This window comes from Rhamphochromis longiceps, linkage group LG14, assembly GCF_057381845.1.
Source record: "Rhamphochromis longiceps isolate RC_006_pf linkage group LG14, R_longiceps_female_GT1.1, whole genome shotgun sequence".
Taxonomy (NCBI): domain Eukaryota; kingdom Metazoa; phylum Chordata; class Actinopteri; order Cichliformes; family Cichlidae; genus Rhamphochromis; species Rhamphochromis longiceps.
In genome coordinates, this window is record NC_140570.1 from 14,204,822 (window position 1) to 14,230,140 (window position 25,319).

The 25,319-nt window shown below is 45.6% G+C and overlaps 1 protein-coding gene across 1 annotated transcript; it reads right to left on the reverse strand.

The window, feature by feature from the left end:
* Positions 1-13,601: 13,601 nt before the first annotated feature.
* Positions 13,602-15,309, reverse strand: LOC146653790 (E3 SUMO-protein ligase ZBED1-like). The gene is made up of 3 exons (XM_085380663.1): positions 14,197-15,309; positions 13,780-13,998; positions 13,602-13,673 (listed from the first exon to the last, which is right to left on the reverse strand). Exons 1-3 carry the CDS (start codon positions 15,307-15,309, stop codon positions 13,602-13,604), a joined length of 1,404 nt encoding a protein of 467 aa, XP_085236789.1.
* Between the last annotated feature and the right edge of the window lie 10,010 nt (positions 15,310-25,319).

The window sequence follows — 25,319 nt, forward strand, 5'->3', positions numbered from 1 at the left end:
CTACCTTATCGTGGTGGAGTGGTTTGTGTGTCCCAGGGATCCCAGGGGCTATGTTGTCTGGGGACTTTTGCCCCCTGGTAGGGTCTCCCATGGCAAATTGATCCTGGGTGAGGCACCAGACAAAGAGCGAGACTTCAATGCTCATGTGGGTAACGACAGCGAGACCTGGAGGGGCGTGATTGGGAGGAACGGCCTCCCTGATCTGAACCCGAGCAGTGTTTTGTTATTGGACTTCTGTGCAAATCACAGTTTGGCCATAACGAACACCTTGTTCGAACATAAGAGTGTCCATAAGTGCACGTGGCACCAGGACACTCTAGGCCGCAGGTCGATGATCGATTTTGTAATCGTATCACCAGACCTGCGACCATATGTTCTGGACAATCGGGTAAAGACAGGGGGGTGGAGCTGTCAACTGATCACCACCTGGTGGTGAGTTGGATTAAGTGGCGGGGGAGGACGCTGGACAGACTCGGTGCACCTAAACGCGTAGTGAGGGTGTGCTGGGAACGTCTAGCAGAGGCCCCAGTCCGCGTGATCTTCAACGCACACCTCCGGCAGAGCTTCAACAGCATTCCGAGGGAGACTGGGGACATTGAGTCCGAATGGACCATGTTCAGTGTCTCCATTGCCGAAGCTGCTGCATTGAGCTGCGGCCGCAAGGTGGTCGGTGCCTGCCGTGGTGGTAATCCCCGAACCAAAAGGTGGACACTAGAGGTGAAGGGAGCCACCAGGCTGAAGAAGGAGTCCTATCGGGCTTGGTTAGCCTGTGGGACTCCGGAGGCAGCCGACAGGTATCAACAGGCAAAGCGGAATGCGGCTCGGACAGTGGCTGAAGCAAAAACTCGGGTGTGGGAGGAGTTTGGAGAGGCCATGGAAAAAGACTTTTGGACTGCCTCGAAGAGATTCTGGCAAACCGTCAGGCGTCTCAGGAGGGGAAAGCGGTGCTCTACCTGCACTGTGTATAGTGCTGGCGGACTGCTGCTGACGCCAACTGAGAAAATTGTCAGGCGGTGGAAGGAATACTTCGGGGACCTCCTTAATCCCACTGACACGTCTTCCGAGGAGGAGAGTCTAGGGTTGAGGGGAATGACCCGCCAATTTCCGGAGGCGAGGTCACTGAGGCAGTTAAACAACTCCTTGGTGGCAGAGCCCCTGGTGTTGATGAGGTCCGCCCCGAGTTCCTGAAGGCTCTGGACGTTGTAGGGCTGTCCTGGTTGACATGCCTCTACAATGTTGCGTGGAGATCAGGGGCAGTAGTAAGAGGGGAGACCGGAGGGTATGTTCCAACTACAGGGGGATCACACTCCTCAGCCTCCCTGGAAAGGAGAGTTCGTCCGCTAGTCAAACCTCGGATACAGGAGGAACAATGTGGTTTTCGTCCTGGTCGCGGAACACTGGACCAGCTCTTTATCCTCTCAAGGATACTTGAGGGTGCATGGGAGTTTGCCCAACCAGTCTACATGTGTTTTGTGGACTTGGAGAAGGCATTCGACCGTGTCCCTCGGGGTGTCCTGTGGGAGGTGGTGTCTGGCCCATTGCTACGGGCCATTCGATCCCTATACAACCGTTGCAAGAGCTTGGTTCGCATTGCCGGCAATAAGTGAGACTCGTTCCCGGTGGATGATGGGCTCCGCCAGGGCTGCCCTTTGTCACCGGTTCTGTTCATAATTTTTATGGACAGGATTTCTAGGCGCAGCCAAGTGGCGGAAGGCTATCACTTTGGTGGCCTCAGAATCTCATTTCTGCTTTTTGCGGATGATGTGGTTCTGGTGGCTTCATCGGGTGAGGGCCTCCAGCTCGCACTGGAACGGTTCGCAGCCGAGTGTGAAGCAGCGGGAATGAGGATTCTCATGGGGTTCTCAGCCGGAAAAGGGAAGAGTGCCCACTCTGGGTCGGGGATGAGTTCCTGCCCCAAGCGGTGAAGTTCAAGTATCTCGGGGTCTTGTTCACGAGTGATGGGAGAGGGGAGCCGGAGATCGACAGACGGATTGGGGCTGCGGCTGCAGTGATGCGGACGCTGCACCGGTCCGTCGTGGTGAAGAGGGAGCTGAGTGTAAAAGCAAAGCTCTCAATTTATCGGACGATCTACGTCCCTACCCTCACCTATGGCCACGAGCTGTGGGTAGTGACCGAAAGAACGAGATCGCGGATACAAGCGGCAGAAATGAGCTTCCTCCGAAGGGTGGCTGGCCTCTCCCTTAGAGATAGGGTGAGAAGTTCGGCCATCCAGGAGGGGCTCACAGTAGAGCCGCTGTTGCTCCACATCGAAAGGAGCCAGTTGAGGTGGTTCGGGCATCTGACAAGGATTCCTCCTGGGCGCCTCCTGGGTGAGGTGTTCCAGGCATGTCCCACCGGGAGGAGGCCCCAGGGCAGACCCAGGATACGCTGGAGAGATTATATCTCTCGGCTGGCCTGGGAACGCCTTGGTGTTCCCCCAGATAAGCTGGAGGAGGTTGCTGGGGAGAGGGAGGTCTGGGCTTCTCTCCTTAGGCTGCTGCCCCCGCGACCCGGTGTTAAGGTTCTAACATTGAGGAAGGAGAGTACAAACAGCCATGGTCCCGAACTTGGTCAAACAATTGATATTAATGAAATAAACGCGTGGGAAGATCACTCTGTTCGCAGACAGGAATTGATCTTCGACTTAATCAAAGCATCAGCAGATATTTATACCATCAGAGTTTGACTTTAATGATGCCCCGCCAACGTCAGATACATTCCATACATAGGTCAGATCAAAACCACAATGACTTTTAACACAGTTTAAAAGAACATTATCTCTGTCTCGTCTGGAACACGAGCCCCACATCCTGCAAGAAACTGTTCCTCTTTTGCAGAGACAAACATGACTAACCTCTCACCTATAAATGAGTCTAACTAATGTGTGTGTGTGTGTGTGTGTGTGTGTGTGTGTGTGTGTGTGTGTGTGTGTGTGTGTGTGTGTGTGTGTGTGTGTGTGTGTGTGTGTGTCGACCTTACATGCTCTCTCAATTCATCCGTTGCTCTTCTGACCTTTTACCAGGACAGAGGCTCATCCTTATGTGTAATAACCTAACTGAAACTATATGTACTATGTTGAATAAATGTTATAATCAGGAACCTCTACTAAAAGCTTAATCAAAGAATATAAAAGTATAAAAGACAATTTGAATAACCTAGTTATTCACATAGCCTCGTCCAAACAGCTCCTCAGAATAACCTGCACTTAGACTTTGCTTTCGGTTTCACTTCTGTAAAAGGCACACTCTGCAAACCTGCAATTTCCTGTCAGCCTGTGGCTCAGTCTTTCTGAAAGACACACTGTTTAAACATCTGAATGCAATATCAATACTGTAGATTATATTATTAATGCAATGGTAATGATGATAATTACTAACAATAGCAGTAAAATAATTTCCCTGCTCTCCACACCGGCCTCGGATAAAGCGGATGAAGATGGATGGATAGATGAACAAACAAACAAAAAAAACAAAGCCATCCCTTACAGTAAAATCTACACAAAGAACTGAAGTCTCTTTATTTATTTTTGTGTCAAACACAGATCAAAAGTGCTGTGCAAAAGTCTCGAGCCACCTCGTAGTATTTTATTCTATTGCATATAGTTTTTTATTCTTTTTATCTTCTCCTATACCTTTTTTCTTTCATTTGTGTTGTTCTAACTTTGCACAGTCTACTTTCTGAAACTTTGCACTGTCTACTTTCTGCTGTGACACAACAAATTTCCCATGTGTGGGACTAATAAAGCTTTATCTTATCTATCTTATCAACAGGTGCAGGAGGTTATTCAAATGTGAAACACTTTTCCTGTGACACACAGGAAAATACAGCATGAGTCAACAACTGTTTGTACAGGTTCTAATATACCAAAGTCAAAATTTTGTATCACCACCTTTATTCTTCAACACAGACTAAACCCTCTTTGGCAGCTCTCTAGTAATTACGTTAACTAGTCATGAGGAATAGTTCTCCAGGCTTCTTGAAGGACATTCAAAGCTCTTCTTTGGATGTTGGCTGACTTTTGTTCTTTTTTCTGTCAAGATGATTCCACACTACTTCAATAATGTTATGGCCCGGGCTCTAAGGAGGCCAATCCATGACTGATAGTGTTCCACTACGTGGTTTTCCATTCAGATTTGCTTTTGGCAGTGTGTTTAGGATCATTGTCATGGTGACAAATATAGCAGCAAAGTGGTTCAGAAGGTCCTGAGTTCGACTCCACTATCTGTGTGGAGTTTGCATATTCTCCCCATGTTTGCATGAGTTATTGGTGTGAGTATGAATGGTTGTCTCTCCATGTTAGCCCTGTAAAAGCCTGGCTGCCTCTCACGGGTAGCTGGGGTAGGCTCCAGTCTCCACAGTGTCTTACAGATGTCTGTATACACAGTGGAACCCTCTCCTGACTTTTTTTGAACATACTGCTTCCTGAAGAATGGCTTCTTGTCGGCCACCCTTCCACTAAGACTATTTCTGATGGATCAACTGAAGCGTCAAATGATGAGGGTCAGCTCTCATGTCTTGTGTCAGCTCTTGTTGGATTTAAAAAAAAGAAAGAAAAAAAAGAAATCTATTTCTTAACAGCATGACTTTCATTATACTTTTTGTCTTATTTTTTTTGTCCTAACACATACACAAATGCCATTTTATATCTATCAAACTATGTTTTTATTGGCATTTTTCACAGATTCAACTAAATAATCTGTTCTGGTTCATTTCCAAGTTGTCTGCTATGTGTAGAAACACTGGGTCATGCATTGAGTTAGTCACCTTTTTTATACTTGAATGATTGACAGGTCAAGTGGCTTAAACAAACATCTGAAAATGTTCAGGCACAAGAACTGAACTGAAAACGCCCAGCTGCTTAGATGCAAGATATTACAGTGGCTTGCAAAAGTATTCGGCCCCCTTGAACTTTCCCACATTTTGTCACATTACAGCCACAAACATTAATCAATTTTATTGGAATTCCACATGAAAGACCAATACAAAGTGGTGTACACGTGAGAAGTGGAACAAAAATCATACATGATTCCAAACATTTTTTACAAATAAATAACTGCAAAGTGGGGTGTGCGTAATTATTCAGCCCCCTTTGGTCTGAGTGCAGTCAGTTGACCATAGACATTACCTGTTGAGTGCTAATGACTAAATAGAGTGCACCTGTGTGTAATCTAATGTCAGTACAAATACAGCTGCTCTGTGACAGCTAGTGATGGGCAGATGAAGCTTCATGAAGCACTGAAGCTTTTCATCCAATTGGTTCATCCCAGCGCAAAGCTTCTTGAAGCTTCATTTGCTCTAGTAGGACACCTACTGGACGTAAAAATATTAGTTGGCATGAATTTGAAGAGTGTGGCCTTTTGCACACAGCCTGTAAATGTCAACAACAAAAGGAGTGTGTAAAACATGTATATTGTAGTGATGGCAGTATACTGTGTATATTTATACTGGCAGTGTGGAAAATGATTATTTGGAAATGCTTAAAATAGAAATGATCATTTACTGTGAGGTGAGGTGTGGTTGGGGTGTGGACAGTAGTTGTGCTTTTGTAACGTTGAGGTATGGACAGCTACACACTGAGGCTTTGAGCCTCAGTCCTGCCTGTTCACATTTTATTCTGTAAAAACTAAATTTTCACTGCTTTTATGACCTTTTTAGTGGGGAGAACATAGCTAGGATTTAATGATTTAACAAATCTTTTGAATCCTTTGTCCTCCACAATGCTAAATGGCTGGGAGTCCTCAATCACCATGCTAACCAGGTCTTCATCTATTTGAGATTGTTCTCCTGAGGAAAGACAATAAAGACAAAGCACAAATATAAATATCACACACGTAACTTATAACAGTTGTATAATATTGTTATATCATTTAGTAACATTACTGCATGCTATATTATCATTGCATTTGATGGCTCACCTGGTCTTGCTCCACAATCGGTGTTCCCCTTATTCTCATGCAAAGCTCTGTAGTGCCTATGCATGGATGAGGTATTGTTGTTATATCCCATCTCCCATGGCACATAGCAAACACTTCACCTTGTACAAAACTCAAGACAGCTTAACATAAATTGTATTGCACCATCAGTATTATGAAAATACATCTTCTGTAGAAATTTACATACCTTGTTGGGAGGAATAAGATCAAAATGTTCCCACACAGGGGAGGACATCCTCCACTTCTTAGCTGGCTCCATTCTCTCCTGACTTTCTCTCCTCACTCTCATAAACCTCCAAACTGTCTCCAAACTGTCTCCAAACTCTCACTAACCGCAACTCTCCATCAAACACCCACATTTTTGAATGAAGTCTGAGGGGTTTATATCGCTGTCATATCTCGCGGCAAAGTTCGAACCACTTCATGAACCAGTCATGTGGTACAGCCGGGCAGCGAGGCTTCAGACGTCATCATTTTCAGCTCCTCCCATAAATGAAGCAAGCCTCGATACGCGCATCGCGGAAACGCTCCCTCAATTACTCGACACAAGCTTCGAAGCCTCGATACAGAATGTCACATCACTAGTGACGGCCTCAGAGGTTGTCTAAGAGAATATTGGGAGCAACAACACCATGAAGTCCAAAGAACACAGCAGACAGGTCAGGGATAAAGTTATTGAGAAATTTAAAGCAGGCTTAGGCTACAAAAAGATTTCCCAAGCCTTGAACATCCCACGGAGCACTGTTCAAGCGATCATTCAGAAATGGAAGGAGTATGGCACAACTGTAAACCTACCAAGACAAGGCCGTCCACCTAAACTCACAGGCCGAACAAGGAGAGCGCTGATCAGAAATGCAGCCAAGAGGCCCACGGTGACTCTGGATGAGCTGCAGAGATCTACAGCTCAGGTGGGGGAATCTGTCCATAGGACAACTATTAGTCGTGCACTGCACAAAGTTGGCCTTTATGGAAGAGTGGCAAGAAGAAAGCCATTGTTAACAGAAAACCATAAGAAGTCCCGTTTGCAGTTTGCCACAAAGCCATGTGGGGGAAACAGCAAACATGTGGAAGAAGGTGCTCTGGTCAGATGAGACCAAAATGGAACATTTTGGCCAAAATGCAAAACGCTATGTGTGACGGAAAACTAACACTGCACATCACTGTGAACACACTATCCCCACTGTCAAATATGGTGGTGGCAGCATCATGCTCTGGGGGTGCTTCTCTTCAGCAGGGACAGGGAAGCTGGTCAGAGTTGATAGGAAGATGGATGGAGCCAAATACAGGGCAATCTTGGAAGAAAACCTCTTGGAGTCTGCAAAAGACTTGAGACTGGGGCGGAGGTTCACCTTCCAGCAGGACAACGACCCTAAACATAAAGCCAGGGCAACAATGGAATGGTTTAAAACAAAACATATCCATGTGTTAGAACGGCCCAAAGTCCAGGTCTAAATCCAATCGAGAACCTCTGGCAAGATCTGAAAACTGCTGTTCACAAACGCTGTCCATCTAATCTGACTGAGCTGGAGCTGTTTTGCAAAGAAGAATGGGCAAGGATTTCAGTCTCTAGATATGCAAAGCTGGTAGAGATATACCCTAAAAGACCGGCTGATGTAATTGCAGCAAAATGTGGTTCTACAAAGTGTTGACTTAGGGGGCTGAATATTTACGCACACCCCACTTTTTAGTTATTTATTTGTGAAAAATGTTTGGAATCATGTATGATTTTTGTTCCACTTCTCACGTGTACACCACTTTGTATTGGTCTTTCATGTGGAATTCCAATAAAATTGATTCATGTTTGTGGGGGCCGAATACAAGCCACTGTAAGAAATGAAAGATGAGTTAAGATTTTTGCACAGTACTGATCCAGGAGACTATAGCACATAGCCACCAGACTAACCAGAAAAGGGTTGCTAGAGACCATAGGTCCTGCCATTGCCTGCCCAAAAGGAGTTGCAACAGACTTGGCCTGGCCGAAGGCTGGAAATCCTCCACCTGAAAGACATAATGTGATTTCAAGTGTTACATGATGGACATGGATCTCTCTCTCTCTCATTTATCTATCTAGCTTGCTCTATATTATTTTCATATAGCTATAAATATAATTAAAACAATAATATCAATAATAATAATATTACCAAATCAAATAAGACCTCTTCTGTCAGGGTTAATTGAGTGAACCAAATATTACATGAAGAAAAATTTTATAGACGACCACTTGACAACTACAGCTCAAATCTCACCATAGCCATTATTGTCTACATGACACACACCGTTGGGTTGCTGGGGATAGGCGGGAGGCTGAGGGAAGGGAGCCTGACCAGGAAAGGGTTGCTGGAACGTTCCACTAAAGCTGGTGGGGAGGTTGAAGGCTGCAGTATTCCCAAATCCAGCTGGCATACTCATGGAGCCTGTGCCAAATGGTGCTGCAAAATAGCAGAACAGCAACATTTAGGAACCAACAAAAGCTCAACACATAATAGGCAAAATTTGGTTTGATCTATTGCTGCGATTCTGTAACCCAGTGTGACTCGTTTTGGGCAAAAACGTCTACAATTCAGTATTGTGTGTCGTGTTGGGATTGTCAGAATCTCAGTTTTGTTTCGTTTTTTATTTGGATAGTTTAAACACATGCAATAAGAGTGTCTGCACACAAGCTGTAGAAAAAAAGAAAAGAGGGAGTCAGAATCAGACGTTTAGTGGCAGTGTCTGATCTCTGGTGAACACACAGGAGCAACAGCTGGGATCAAAATGTGTCAGACAGCCAGCTAAAAACCAAGCAATTCTATCAGCGATTTAAGAAAAACAAAATAAAACATACACACACACAGTTTACAGCTGATAAAGTGATACAGGCTACAGTATTTGACCACAATAATATGAAAAATAACATTTGATGCATGACAAGAAAGAAAATTATGAACTGAACTTTAAACAAGCACTAATGAATGATCAATTGTAACCAACAGGCCTGGACTACTTCTATATCAATACTATTACCCTGGGAATTGTGAGTGTGGCATTTCTCGTCTCATTCTGGTTGCCCATGCCCCAGACAAGCATGTTCTTCAAAGGGAAGAAGGCTGCAGCTGTAGACTGCCAGCAAGAGGGGCTACGGGGAGAAAAGGATTCAGTGACGGATAAGGATGGAGAAGGCTCGGGGAAAGGGAAGATGGAATATAATAGCAGTGCTGGCTACTGCAGCAGAGAAACTGTTCATCTGCTTTGGCAAAGCTTCAGGGAGTCCTACTCTTCTAGGCATTTCTTTTCTTTCAATATTTTTTTTTAAATCACTAAGATGCTTTGAGTGCCCACTTGCATTTAATTAACACCTGGGATTACTACTAATTGGTCCAAATTTTTATAATGTATTCATAGGGTACTTCTTTTAAACAGTAGAAGTAGCTGTACAGTCATCATCATAATCTCTTGTAATAATTATCACCATTCAGACATTTAATCTACTGGTCCCTGTGGTGGGCTCTGGCCACAGCTGGCTACGTGCAGGTCTTCAACTACATCCAGCTTATGTGGGACCATATAGAGCCATCTGCCACATCATCCATCTACAACGGAGGAGTGGAGGCTGCGTGCTCTCTTGTAGGTAAGATTGGTGTTAGAGCGGGTTATTTTAGATTAAAAGTAATAATTACAAGATGTTCCAGTCAAGCGACTGTAACAGCGTGAATGTGTCTACATCAGTCAGGGTGAAATACATATTGTTTGTTTTGGTCTGACCTCATTTATTAAAAGCAGACAAAGAGCGATTCAGAAGACCCTTATGAAGAGAACATCAAGGGAACAGTTTACCCTGCCGGGGATAGGGTTACCAGGGCCCCGCCCTGGAGCCAGGCCCGGGGAGGGTGCCCGAGGGCAAGCGTCTGGTGGCCGGGCCTTACGGTGTGTTCACACCGAACGCGATGGACGCGAATAGAGCGTCAGGTTTACATGTAAAGTCAATGGAAAGGCGCGATGACACACGATTGCGGGTCCTGCGAAAATTCAGAAGCAGATTTGCGTCGCGAAAACGCGAAAACGTGTGAAACGCACGTCAGTGTAGCGCGTCTGGCGCATTTGACGCGCGAATAAAACCACGCGCGTCAGTTTTTTTGTTGCATTTTGTGCATACGCGCATTTCGCGTCTCCAGCGTCAAATCGCGCCGCGACAACCAATTAGGAGCCTGGTGACGTGGCTTTGACCTAGGTCAAAGGGGCAGATCCAGCCAAAGCCTTTCATACTTCAATGGAGGGGAAGGCTAATCAATGCGGTAGCAAACAACTCGGAGCTGTACGACACCAGCTGCTTTCTGTACCGAGACAGAAATAAAAAGGACTGAGCTTGGAGGAAGATATGTGAAGAGATCGGGCAACCTGGTAAGTTCATTCATTTCTCTTTTGAAAGTTTTTACTGACCCGGGAAAGTTGCACAAAAGCTAGCAAGCCACCGCTATTTTCCCACTGAAGTACAAATACCGTTCTGCTTTTATCCATGTTGTCATTTAGGAATATATTTTATTGTTTATTAATAAACAGCACACAGTGGTCCCGCTGTTCATCCCTCACTGCTTCACTTTTTCGCTGATTTTTTTTATTGCACAGTACAGCATTGCATTCTGCAGCCTGATTGACAAATCTCCTGCGCTTGCCAAATTTATCACTTTTGGTTTTGATAACCATCACGTCCAATAGAAAAAACAGCACAAAAACACCCATAACTATGACCCTCATTCGGAAATACACACCTGCACCGCGAGGGAAAAAGGCGCACGAAAGTGGCGGGCAGATGAAGACAAACCGCGGCATAATAATACTTTTACGTTTTGCAATCTACAAAGGTTTGCACTTTGAGAATCAATTGTGAGAACTGTGACCAATGTTCATGTGTGTGGGGAAAACAGTGTATAAAGTGCGTGACCAGGGGCTAGTTATTCTGAGAACCCCTGCTGCAATAAATGAGAGACCACTGTCTACTCTACGATTATTATATTCAACCTGTTAACATTTAATACTGTATTGATAGAACCAACTGATTCTGCAGCAGAGCAGTTGCTTCTCCTGGCTCCCCAGTCCCTGAGCTCCTGCTGCTGCACCCACAGGTATGTACAGCAAGCACTGATACCTTTTCAGTCGGTGGGATTGCCTTGTGATCACCTTTACTAAATATCTACAACCAATCTGATTATATCCTGTTTTTGTTTTTTTGTTTTTTTCAATGTTGAAATTAAAATCTAGTAGCAGTCTTCTCGTTTCTTTGTGTTTTGTGCTGTTTTACAGGCCCACAGGGGAGGACGGCTCCGAGGCAGATGAGGGACGGGTCCCAGGACGGTCCATCGGCGCTGGAGCTGGCCATCCTGGTATCCCTGAAGAGTCCACACCAGTCTCCAATGGAGCATTTCCTCCTCAGCCTTGTTCCTGCTCTGGAGAGCAGCTGGTCCTTTTTATTCCTGTCTCTCTGTAAATTCTTATATTTTATATATTTATGTTTAATGTTTTTCTGTTTGAGAATTTTAATATTATTTCAAATACATTTTTATAATGACTAATGTCTCAGTTCTACTACACAGCAAATGTTGGCACACGACTTGACACATGTAGAATTTATTTCATATTATACTAATGACAAAATATACTGATACAGTGGGATGCAGAAGTTTGGGCAACCTTGTTAATAGCCATCATTTTCCTGTATAAATCGTTGGTTGTTACAATAAAAAAATGTCAGTTAAATATCATACAGGAGACACACACAGTGATATTTGAGAAGTGAAAAGAAGTTTACTGGATTTACAGAAAGTGTGCAATAATTGTTTAAACAAAATCAAGCAGGTGCATAAATTTGGGCACCACAAAAAAGAACTTAAATAAATATTTAGTGTATATCAATGTGTGTGTCTCCTATATGATATATGGGGTGCCTTTGTCTGGACGTGCTTCCCATCCAGAGCTGCACAGCACAGAGGAAAGTTCCAGCGCTCCTGGAATCCCTCTGTGATGGAGCGCCAGTCTCCAGGTGAAGGCGCAGCCATGAAGTTGTCCACTAGACAGTCCCAGATGGCCGTCGCTGCCTGGGGGGTGATCTGGTTCAACGTGGACACACCGACTCTGTAACTGAATGCTTGGTCGTGAAGGAGTCCCCGGTGACAAGGAACCTGGACAAAATTGTTCAAAATTAGTATTATGTGTACTGCAGTTACAAAATACATTATTCAAATTCCAAAATACTTTTGTGATGTCATTTAAATCACAAAACTTAAATCTTACATAAAACATTTTGTAATTACAAGGATAATTACAAAATGTATATTAGATAATATCTAAAACAGCTGTGTTTTGTTTTAACTTTAACATATCATAATTTGATTGGTAGCAACTTTTGCCACTACAGTGTGCCAATCACTCACAATTCCTAAACATGTCAATCAGGTAGGAATGAAGTAAGACATTAATAGAAATAAAGAGTTGTATGTTGACATGTAGCCCTTTCCTTGCTTAAATCATTAATATTTTTGAACAATTAATCTGTGATAAGACATAGCTTATCAAGATAGAACCATGTAACTAAAGATGAACCAAACTGTTCACAGTTTTATCTAACTCTGTTTTAATAAGGGCTGGTGAGCCCTGTTATAGAGTCTGACAGCTGCAGGGATTATATACAAATATTCAACTATCCCAGAATTAAACCAGTTCTAAATAAAAAGGAGTGAGTATCACTACAAAGGTTAACTCAGTGGTCCTAATGCTACAGTTTGATATCAGCAAACACCGAGCGCATACATTGATGTGACACCACAGCCATGGTATCATTGCAAACACTGATAACAGCATAAATCGAATTAAATCGGGACTTGATGAGAGCTTCTGAGTATCACTAGAAATATTATAAACAGTCGTCTCTGTACCACAGTTTGCTATCAGTAAACACCGACAGCATTCACTGTTAGCATAACACATCCATGTTAGCAGTGTATAAATGGATGGTTTAGCATATTAGCACAGGTATCAATAAAGGACTACCGTATTAAACACTTTTACTAACCTCAGGCAGACGGACAGGCGCTCTGCAGGTGGGATTGAGCGCCTGTAATTGGTGTCTAGGCGGGCGATGCTGGGACCGACGAGGGAAAGCAGTAGAGGTGGGAATCACCATACACCCCACGATACGATATTATCACAATACTTAACTCACGATACGATATTATTGAGATTTATTTATTTATTTATTTATTTTTATATATATATATTTTTGCAATATTCTGGGTATTGCAATACGATATTTTGTGATTTATCACATATTTTTTCTACTGCAGATTTTGTCCATAAAGGTAAACTTTATCAATATTCATTTTATCTAATAATAAAGTCTCACACTCAGTCTTTCTCTCATGTCAGTCAGTTTTATTGCTGACAAAGTGAATGGTTTGTATAACAGTCTAGTAACCAACTTAACTGAACGTAACTATCTGGTACAATTATAGCTTAAAACAAAATATAATTTTACATTAAATAAAAAAGTTTTAAATTTAAATAAAATAAAATATTTCTTAAATTAAAATAAGTAAACTGTCCTGTTTGTTGCTGCCCTAAAAAGTTAAACACATTTGGACAGTGAAGCAATGTCAGCATTCTTGCTCAGAAAAAGGAGCTGATCAACATGCTCTGAAGTCAGAGTGCTCCGTTTTGCTGTGACGATGTCTCCAGCGGTTGAGAAGACTCTTTCAGCCGAGACACTAGTACCTGGGATACAAAGGTATCTTTTTGCCAGTGTGGCCAGGAAAGAATAGACTTCCTCATGGGATTTCCACCAGCTTAGTGGGTCTTCTGTGAGTGCCAGTGACGTGACCTCCTGGTATCTTTTCACCTCCTCCTCAGCTGTGGCAGATAATGATTTTGGTGGGGCTCCAACATCACCATAAGTCTGACCAAGCAAGTCTGTTAACCCACAAGACTTCCTCATCTTGGCTGGTATGAGAGGGGGTCTGAGATTTTGTTCAGTCTCGTCAGGTTTCTCATGATGTTCATGGGCTTCTGGCTCACAGATGGGCTGCTGCCTCTTTTCTTCCTGTAGAAAACCCACACACATACAGAGAGAGGAAGAAAATAAATATTTCATATCTTTTAGTATGCAGTAATATGTTAGCAAATTATAATTAATGTATTTAATTGTTAAATAGAATATTACCAATATGACAAAAATATCACCGATCTACTAATATTGTAAGTAAGTTATTTAAATTATAACACCAGAATGTTTGCTTACCTGAAGGGTTATAGCCTCAGCAACCACTCTGGCACAGGTTTCCTGTCTTTCCTCCAGTGACAGGAACGGCAGGGTTTTAAAGCATGGGTCGAGAGCTGATGCTGTGTAGAGGGTGTTCCTCTCGACTGTGCTGGCATATCTCTTCTTAAGATCTTGACTGATACTTTGCTTGATGTTTCTGACCAGTGCTGTGTCACCAATGTTGTCTTGGGTGTCGTGCAACAGCTGTGCTAGCAGCCGTGCTACGAGAGACAGAGTAGGATTCTTTTCCTCAGACATCACAGTAGTCGCGACTTGCAATGACTTCAAGGCCCGGACAATTTCTTCAGTGTTCCCAATATCCGTCTCGTTTAGAGTAAAGATATCTGTGCTACTCTTTCTGACTTCGGGAGACAGCAGCGCTGCACAAATCGCAGGTTGTTGTTCAAGGAAACGCTGGAGCATGTCATAAGCACTGTTCCATCTCGTGCAGATGTCGGTCTTGAGCTTGTGAGTCGGGAGCTGTAACATTTTCTGTTTTTGCTCCAGAGCGTGGTTTGCCACTGTGCTTCTATTGAAAAACCCAGTTATGCGCCGCACTCTTCCCAAGACCCTGGCTACTGCAGGCAGGTTTAAGGCTCGTTGTGATGCCAGATTGAGGGTATGGGCGAAACACTTCACATGCAGGTATTCCGCTAGCTGAGTGGCAATTGTCATATTAGAAGCATTGTCGGTGACAACCACCAGATTTTTGTCAGCAATCCCCCATTCCTGTGCTGCATTTTGCAGGAGATTTGCAATGTTCGCTCCGGTGTGACTTTCATGTAATGTTCGAGTTTGGAGAACGTAAGACAGCAGTTGCCAGTCCGCTGTGAGATAATGAGCTGTTATAGTCACATATGAATCCACAGCCCGCGAGGTCCATGCGTCGCAAGTTAATGCAACCCTTTCTGCTGTGCTCAAACTTTCCTCAACTTTACGCTTCACATCTATGTAGAGATTGGGTACGGCTGTGTCCGCGAAAAAACGTCGTGATGGTATCACATACCTGGGTTCCAGCGTCTTGATCATGTAAGAAAAGCCCTCGTTTTCCACAATGTTGTAAGGACGCAGGTCTTTGCAGATGAAGTACATGATAGATTGTGTTATTTTCTTAGCTCGCTCTGAATTGGGAGATAGCTTTGCTAAGCTAAGAGTGTCCAGCGTTGGTTGATTTTTCAGTGGAGCTGATTCAGAGCTAGCTTTCCCGTCCGCGGTTAATGCTATTTTTGGATGGTGCCGTGTAAGATGGGCCCTCATGTTCGTAGTATTCCCAGAGTACTTTATTTTCATACGACACACCTTGCAAATCCCGTGTGTCATATCCATCTCATTTGTTCCATCCTTGTTAAAAAATCCAAAGTACGTCCAAACATTTGATTTAAACGCAGATGGCGCTTTCCTGATCTCTTTTTCTTCCTCCATCTTTGTTTGATCTATTTTCCCATGTGCTGACCTAACCTCTGCTGACCTCACTAGAGAAAAAGCTCAACTGCACCATCTGGTGGACTGGAAGTTTTTGGAACAAAATATCGATATCTGCTGTCCCTGTATCGATACATTATTAGCAAACAAAATATCACGATACTACGCAGTATCGATTTTTTCCCCCACCTCTAGAAAGCAGGTCCTCAAACTGGCTGACGGTGATATCTCTGGAATCGGCCGTCATCCAGGCGCAGCTCCTGGAGCAAATGGTGAAACTCACCAAACTGCTCATGCCTCTGGAGGACCTGATGGACCCAGGTATGGCAAGGACGTCTTTTACGCCGCTGCTCTGCTCTCCACAGTACATAGAGAAGGGACACTCTCTCTTGAAGCGCTAGCTCGACAGCTGCCATCTTGCAAGGATACCGGTCTGGCACAACTTCCTCCCACATTCCTCCCACATTTCCGGTTCACGCACGTCAAAGTATGATATTTTGACCCGCAATGGATTTTTCTTGGACACGCGTTGAGACGCGAATGTGCACGCGTCAAATTAGGGGCGTTTGGGGCGTTTTGTTCGCGTCCATCGCGTGAACACACCGTTAGTCCATGGGGCCCGGCCGGGCACAGCCCGAAGAGGAGACATGGGCCTATCCTCCCACAGACCCACCACCCGCAGGAGGCGCCATAGGGGTCGGGTGCATTGTGTGCCGGGTGGCGGCCAGGAGCGGAGGCCCTGGCGGACTGATCCCCGGCTGCCAAGACTGGCAATAGGGACATGGAATGTCACCTCTCTGGTGGGGAAGGAGCCTGAGTTAGTGCGTGAGGTTGAGAGGTACCGGCTAGATATAGTCGGGCTCACCTCTACGCATGGCTTGGGCTCTGGAACCAGTGTCCTGGAGAGGGGCTGGACTCTGTCTCAGTCTGGAGTTGCCCCTGGTGAGAGGTGGCGGGCTTCTAATATCCCCTCGGCTTGCTGCCGGTACGTTGGGGTTTTTCCCGGTGGATGAGAGGGCTTGTTCCCTGCGCCTTAGGGTCGGGGAATGGGTCCTGACTGTCATCTGCGCTTATGCGCCGAATGGCAGTTCAGAGCACCCAGCCTTCTTAGAGTCCCTTCAATGCTCACGTGTGTAACGACAGCGAGACCTGGAGGGGTGTGATTGGGAGGAATGGCCTCCCTGATCTGAACCCGAGCGGTGTTTTGTTATTGGACTTCTGTGCAAATCACAGTTTGGCCATAACGAACACCTTGTTCGAACATAAGAGTGTCCATAAGTGCACGTGGCACCAGGATGCTCTAGGCCGTAGGTCGATGATCGATTTTGTAATCGTATCACCAGACCTGCGACCATATGTTCTGGACAATCGGGTAAAGACAGGGGCTGAGCTGTCAACTTATCATCACCTGGTGGTGAGTTGGACCAGGTGGCGGGGGAGGACGCTGGACAGACTCGGTGCACCTAAACGCGTAGTGAGGGTGTGCTGGGAACGTCTAGCAGAGGCCCCAGTCCGCGTGATCTTCAACGCACACCTCCGGCAGAGCTTCAACAGCATTCCGAGGGAGACTGGGGAAATTGAGTCCGAATGGACCATGTTCAGCGTCTCCATTGCCGAAGCTGCTGCATTGAGCTGCGGCCGCAAGGTGGTTGGTGCCTGCCGTGGTGGTAATCCCCGAACCAAAAGGTGGACACCAGAGGTGAAGGGAGCCACCAGGCTGAAGAAGGAGTCCTATCGGGCTTGGTTAGCCTGTGGGACTCCGGAGGCAGCCGACAGGTATCAACAGGCCAAGCGGAATGCGGCTCGGACAGTGGCTGAAGCAAAAACTCGGGTGTGGGAGGAGTTCGGAGAGGCCATGGAAAAAGACTTTTGGACTGCCTCGAAGAGATTCTGGCAAACCGTCAGATGTCTCAGGAGGGGAAAGCGGTGCTCTACCTGTACTGTGTATAGTGCTGGCGGAGCGCTGCTGACGTCGACTGAGAAAATTGTCAGGCGGTGGAAGGAATACTTCGAGGACCTCCTTAATCCCACTGACACGTCTTCCGAGGAGGAAGCAGAGTCTGGGGATGAGGGGAATGACCCGCCAATTTCCGGGGGCGAGGTCACTGAGGCAGTTAAACAACTCCTTGGTGGCAGAGCCCCTGGTGTTGATGAGGTCCGCCCCGAGTTCCTGAAGGCTCTGGACGTTGTAGGGCTGTTCTGGTTGACACGCCTCTGCAATGTTGCGTGGAGATCAGGGGCAGTACCTGTGGACTGGCAGACCGGGGTGGTGGTCCCCATCTTTAAGAAAGGGGACCGGAGGGTGTGTTCCAACTACAGGGGGATCACACTCCTCAGCCTCCCTGGGAAAGTCTATGCCAGGGTGCTGGAAAGGAGAGCTGGAGGAGGTGGCTGGGGAGAGGGAGGTCTGGGCCTCTTTGCTTAGGCTGCTGCCCCCGCGACCCAGCCCCAGACAAAGCGGATGAAGATGGATGGATGGATGGATGGATGACTGTTTTGTCAGTTCAATACAGAGGAAAGGATGACAATATTAGTTTAGAGTCAGCTTACTGGTTCATTGCCACACAAATCTATTGCAGTCTTAGAGTATGTGCTGAATCTCTCATAATTATAAGGACTTTGTCACCGCAGGTTTCAGATCGCCTCTAACCTCTCCATGGAGTGCTATGCTCTGACTTTTGGGATCAACACTTTTGTAGCCCTCTCACTGCAGACCATCATTACAGAAGAGGTGGGTCGAGTATCCAAAAATTGTACTCAAGTAAGAGTAGCATTACTTTAAAATATTATTACTCAAGTAAAAGTGAAAAGTCCATTCATCCATCCATCATCTTCATCCGCTTTATCCGAGGCCGGGTCGCGGGGGCAGCAGCCTAAGCAAAGAGGCCCAGACCTCCCTCTCCCCAGCCACCTCCTCCAGCTTATCCGGGGGAACACCAAGGCGTTCCCAGGCCAGCCGAGAGATATAATCTCTCCAGCGTATCCTGGGTCTGCCCCAGGGCCTCCTCCCGGTGGGACATGCCTGGAACACCTCACCCAGGAGGCGCCCAGGGGGAATCCTTGTCAGATGCCCGAACCACCTCAGCTGGCTCCTTTTGATGTGGAGCAGCAGCTGCTCTACTCTGAGCCCCTCCCGGATGGCCGAACCTCTCACCCTATCTCTAAGGGAGAGGCCAGCCGCCCTTCGGAGGAAGCTCATTTCTGCCGCTTGTATCCGCGATCTCGTTCTTTCGGTCACTACCCACAGCTCGTGGCCATAGGTGAGGGTAGGGACGTAGATCGACCGGTAAATTGAGAGCTTCGCTTTTACACTCAGCTCCCTCTTCACCACGACGGACCGGTGCAGCGTGCGCATTACTGCAGCCACAGCCCCAATCCGTCTGTCGATCTCCGGCTCCCTTCTCCCATCACTCGCGAACAAGACCCCGAGATACTTGAACTCGTCCACTTGGGGCAGGAACTCATCCCCGGCCCGGAGTGGGCACTCCACCCTTTTCCGGCTGAGAACCGTGGCCTCAGATTCAGAGGTGCTGATCCTCATTCCCGCTGCTTCACACTCGGCTGCGAACCGTTCCAGTGCAAGCTGGAGGCCCTCACCCGATGAAGCCAACAGAACCACATCATCTGCAAAAAGCAGAGATGAGATTCTGAGGCCACCAAAGCGAAAGCCCTCCGCCACTTGGCTGCGCCTAGAAATCCTGTCCATAAAAATTATGAACATAACCGGAGACAAAGGGCAGCCCTGTCGGAGCCGATCACCCACCGGGAACGAGTCCGACTTATTGCCGGCAATGCGAACCAAGCTCTTGCAGCGGTTGTATAGGGATCGAATGGCCCGTAGCAATGGGCCAGACACCCCATACTCCCTCAACACCTCCCACAGGACACCCCGAGGGACACGGTCGAATGCCTTCTCCAAGTCCACAAAACACATGTAGACTGGTTGGGCAAACTCCCATGCACCCTCAAGTATCCTGGAGAGGATAAAGAGCTGGTCCAGTGTTCCGCGACCAGGACGAAAACCGCATTGTTCCTCCTGTATCCGAGGTTCGACTAGCGGACGAACTCTCCTTTCCAGCACCCTGGCATAGACTTTCCCAGGGAGGCTGAGGAGTGTGATCCCCCTGTAGTTGGAACACACCCTCCGGTCCCCCTTCTTAAAGATGGGGACCCCCATCTTGAAAAGTAGTCGTCAAAAAAGTTACTCAAGTAAGAGTAAAAAGGTGTTTGGCGAAAAGACTACTCAAGAAGCGAGTAACTGTTTAAAATGTCCGATTTATTTTATAAATAAATGCTATTAGAAAAACAAAAATAAATAAACATACAAATTTTAGAATGTTCAAAAGGAATATATGTAAAAACATCAACAAAATAAGGCACAACAATTCTAATTTCCAGATTTCAGTTTTTCACAACATAAAGCTTTTTTCACCAATATCTACAGTAAATAATATAAATATATAAACAGTGCAAACAATTTCCAGTGACAAGATATGCTGTAAACTTTATATTCATTTTTGCTCCAAATGGCACAGCAGCCTCAGAGAAAACATTAGAACGAGGCATCTTCATGTTCATACAAGGCAGCTCAGTTTTCCATAAATTGTATAAGTGTGCATTTATTTCTGCATATTTAGCAAAAATGTGCCATTTCTTCAGTCAGTGAGGTGATAGTTAAGCTTCAGCAGCAGTTTGCTCTCGAGGTTCTTTCTGTGAAGCTTTAACTGTTTAGCAGTGAATAGGAGTCCTGCATGACTAAGAAGTCCTTCACAAGCTCCAGATGCATGAAGAGCTGTATTGACTTTGATCGACAGCTTCTTGATGTGAGGAAAGCCATGCAATAGATCCACACCTCCAGTGAATGGACATGAAAGGTACCTCTCCAGCTCCCCTGCTTCTGGCTTTCCTGACCCCATGGATCCATCATCTTCGTCGAATAGGCCGCTGTTTGTGCTGGCCTCATGCAGCTCTGGGTCTAGGTGATGTCTGATGAAGTGGAGACCTGTGGAAAGATGTATGGTTTTCAAAAGAATTAGGTCTGGTCATTATAGTGCTGTATACACTGCCAAGCTGCGGATGTTTGTTTGGAGCTAGCCTCCAAAAGCTGGGCATACACTGTGCGATTTTTGGCCCATTTTGAGCCAATCTTTCAGTCGCGCAACCGTTTAGGGGATCGGCCCGAGTTTTGCCTTAATTGTGTGTCGTGCATCGTGTAGTATACATGGGGTAACGAAAAGCAGTTAAAACCTCACGACCAGCTCCCAATCATCAATCGTATGGTCACAAGATAATCAAACCTGTTTGAAATCCTGTCGCCCCTCAACGCAGCCTCTCACACTGCGCATACACAAACACAGAAATGAAAGTGAAAAGGTGGAGCAGCACGGCAGTGCAGCGTGTGATCTGGACACAAGAGATGGAGGCACAACTTGTAGAACTTTGGCAAGCTCATCTGAGCACGTAAGCGTAGAGCTGCCACCCAGGCAAAAGAAAAATAGAGCTATATCACGTTATAACGTTAAAGGTTTCTGCAATATACCTTTCACATTTGAACAATATAATATCACGTTCGTACAATATAATATTTATATTGTATGAACGTGATAATTATGTATATTGTAGTAACGTGATATTATATTGTTCAAACGTGAAAGGTATATTGTACTAACATGATAGTCTATTGTACAAACACGAAAAGTATATTGTTAGAACAATATACTTTTCATGTTATAACGTGATATAGCTCTATTTTTCTTTTGCCTGGGTGGCAGCTCTACGCTTACGTATCCGAGGCTTTTCAATGTGGCCTCACAAAATTATCACGACTACAACAACTATGAAAAGAGTTGGATGGACATTGCTGCTCAATCACAGCTGCCTGGTCAATGTTTTTCATTAGTAATTTAGCAAAGTTGATGGTGGTGGGGTGTGTGTGTGTCTGTGTGAGTGAGTGAGTGAAAGACACAAAGAGGGAGAGCGAGAGACAGATTTTGTATGATAAGCTTCATGTTATGGACGCACAGTTTGAGCACTCAGGTCACATCAGAGCATCAGGCCGTATAGTGTGAGACCCTGCATCGTGACCTATGAACTTCTAACCCCTGCGATTTAATTGTACAGTTTGAGCTGGAGCGGAATAACGTGACTGAAAAAAATTGCACAGTGTTTGCCCAGCTTAACGCAGACTGTTTAAACTAAACAAGCTGCTTGTTAATTTTGGTTGAACCAACGACTGTATAGGCGTTGGCTGAATAGCAGTGGTGTTCACCTTGGGGTGTCGGTCAGAACACACAGGACGCACAGATAAAGGTTAAACCGTCTTTACTGTGATTCCTCATCTTAACAGCACAGTAGAGCAACACAGTAATGCAACCGCAGGCTTACAGAGTGGTGAGGGGTGTGGGTGTGGTCTGTGAACAAAACATATTCAGAATACTGAATGTAATAAATATCTAAGTCATGAATTATGATTCATTAGCTTTCTTCAAATCTAACCAGAACTACAAATGGGAATTCCTATATGAACATCTACATGCACAAGTTTCATACACTACTCCCAAACCCTTACAGTACATGACACTGACTGCCAATACACCCAACAACAATATATCACAAAACACCAAATGGGTTTAGCTTACAGCTAGCAAGTATGTAGCATAACAAGTACCATTAGTAGCATGAACTAGCCACATAGCGAACAGGTCAATACACATTGCACTCCTACATCCACTAAATGTCCAAATGGCATAAAAGACTAAAACTGTCCTTTCCAGGCAGGGCTCCACGTCTACTCACAGTTCTTTAGCGACGCACACGACTCACACCGTGTGTAGACATCCCCTGCTGAGTCAGTCTGCCAGGTGGCTTTTGCCCTGTGTTAGCTCAAATAAACTCTGATCACTGGAACATGTGCTCAATATTGCAGCTGTGCTCTCTCGCCACAAGGGGGCTCCCCCACACAGCTGACAGCCTTTCCAACATAGCCGCCCCCCAATTTGCGGTGCAAATTGACTCCATGGAAAGGCTGTCTATACAGACGAGGGATCCCCCACCTGGTCATCCTCATCCTTGATCGCCGGAAGCACAATCAGACATACTATAGGCCGGGTGTATGTTCTGTCACGTATCTTCACCTCTGCCGTTCGGGTGTGGCCATCAGAGCCAGTAAGAATCCTCGTAACTCTCCCAATCTGCCATGATGCTCTGGGTAGCTGTGGATCCACCAGCAGAACAACCGCTCCCTCTTTTATGTCCTCCATGGGTCTCTGCCACTTCATCCGAGTTGGGAGATTAGGCAAATAGTGTCTGATGATCGGTCGTTGTGTCCTTGGGCAAGACACTTCACCTACCGCCTACTGGTGATGGCCAGAGGGGCCGATGGCGTGATATGGCAGCCTCGCCTCTGTCAGTCTGCCCCCGGGCAGCTGTGGCTACAACTGTAGCTTGCCTTCACCAGTGTATGAATGTGAGAGTGAATGAATAGTGGTATTGTAAAGCGCTTTGAGGGTAGGGCTGCACGATTTTGCATAAAATGAGAATCACGATTTTTTGGCTTAGAATTGAGATCACGATTCTCTCACGATTTTCTTTTCCAGTATAAATATTTATTGCACTTATTAACTGCACATCAACTTCGTAACAGTTGAAACTGAACATAAAAACAATAAATAAACATAAAAACAACAAATGTCTCACGTTTTGTTGTTGCCGCAAAATGTTGTACTGCTTGAAATTCCGCCTCCACCGTTGCTCGACACTGCGTGTATAGAGCAGGTAGTGCAACAATAGAAAAATTGTTGCGGGACGGCACTGTGTAGCGTTTGTCTAGGGTGTTGATCATTTTCCTAAATCCCTCGTTTTGCACAGTGTTGATGGGAGTCATATCTTTGGTCAGGTGATAAGTAATAGCCTCTAATTTCTTTGTGCCTGCGGGAGTTCGACGTGTATAGGGAAGCGCTGTATAAGGTTCCCGTTATTGATGTTTGGGTGGTTGACCGGGACGGATTTTCTCCTGTCACTTTCTCGTCATCCCTGACGTGCTCTCCGTTGTTTTTTCCCTGCTAATTTTAGCATCACACGGCACAGCTTCTGTATCACGTAGTATAAGGCTCCGCCCTTGTCATTTGTTGAGCAGGAAGAGTGAGCGCTTGTTTTCATGCAGAGTACGTCCCGGATCAAAATGCGGTACAGTCGTCGTCGTCTTTTTTTTTTTTTTTTTATCGTTGTCATTTGGAAATGAGATCGCTCATAAGTATGAATCGAGATCGCGATTTTCTAACGATTAATCATGCAGCCCTATTTGAGGGGTCCCAAAAAGCGCTATATAAAATGCAATCCATTATTATTATTATTAATCTGTCCACCAGGATTTGCGAATGTCTCCATCTTCGCCTCCCTAGCGCTTCTTCTTCGGGATACACTACCTGAGGTAGGGAGCTGTCAGGCCGCCCCATGAGCAAGTAGTTAGGGATCACTGGATCGATGTCAGCCACATCCGCAGAAACATAACCTAGGGGTTTGGCATTCAGGATACCCTAGATTTCTGTAAGAACGGTCCTGAGTACTTCCTCACTCATGGTCTGAGAGCCAACAGGTGTATAAGGCGTTTTTGATAGAGCGGATTTCTCTTTCCCAAGTGCTTCCAAAGTGGGGTGCTGCAGGTGGGTTGAAGCGGAAACATACCTGCTGCATAGCCAGTTTCTGCTGGAGGTCTGGACACATGCTGGAGAATGCCTGCTGGAACTCCTTTTCCCCTCCTTTGAAGTTTGTCCCCTGATCCGAGTAAACTTCTGCCGGTTTCCCTCTTCTCACGATGAACCTTCGGAAGGCCATCAAAAAGGAATCCGTGTCGACAGATGTCAGGAGGTCTATATTGTTACATCCCCTGGCTAGTCTAGGGGGTTGAAGGGACGAACATAAAGGTGGATAGAGAAGGAGGAGCCAAGATGGTAATTTTAGAAGGTTTATTTAATACGGGTGATGGGATCAGACTGAGGTATAACGTCAGGGAGAGCCAAGGCCAACATAACAAACAAAACATCCCTGATGTTGAAATAAAAGAAACTTACCTAACTCCAAAGAAACAAAATATACAACCTATAACCATAACCGACCTAACAACACATAAACAGGAGAAAACAGGGTGTCAAAACAAAAGGCAGCTCTCCCCTACAAGCAGTCTGAACATGAAACAACAATGCTCACACAAAATACAAAGGCATGCAAGCCTGCACAAGTATGGCAACCAACATGGCCAGAGGGCCCAGAAGCACAGCTCCACAGGCCTTAAATAGTGCTCTGCTGTTTACCAATTAGCCGGACTCTGCGCAACATCCAATCAGGACAGAGGAGGTGGAGCCTGGACAAAACAAAGGGTTAATAGGGAGAAGAGACATCCTCCTGGGGGATGTAACAATATGAACGGCCCGAGTAGTGAGGCACTTAAACAAAATGCCCCATTGCTTCTCCCTGTGTCTGCCTATTGTCAATGGAAAATTATACTTAGTAGTCAGTATAATCTTTTAATGATATAAGTTTGCATATGGTAGAATACTGCATGTTGACCGTTTGATGTCTTAGGCCATAGGTGTCAAACTCTGGCCCGCGGGCCAAATTTGGCCCGCAGCCTAATTACATTTGGCCCGCGAAGCCATACCAAATTACTATTAGAGCTTGCCCAC

What these genes read in the sequence shown, in the direction of transcription:
- LOC146653790 (XM_085380663.1), bottom strand. Translation starts at nt 15,309, where the DNA reads ATGTACTTCATCTGCAAAGACCTGCGTCCTTACAACATTGTGGAAAAC. An exon ending in CTGAGGCTATAACCCTTCAG is followed by an intron (nt 13,999 to 14,196) that starts GTAAGCAAACAT and finishes GGTTTTCTACAG; the next exon opens with GAAGAAAAGAGGCAGCAGCC. An exon ending in AGGTGAAAAGATACCAGGAG is followed by an intron (nt 13,674 to 13,779) that starts GTCACGTCACTG and finishes TTTGTATCCCAG; the next exon opens with GTACTAGTGTCTCGGCTGAA.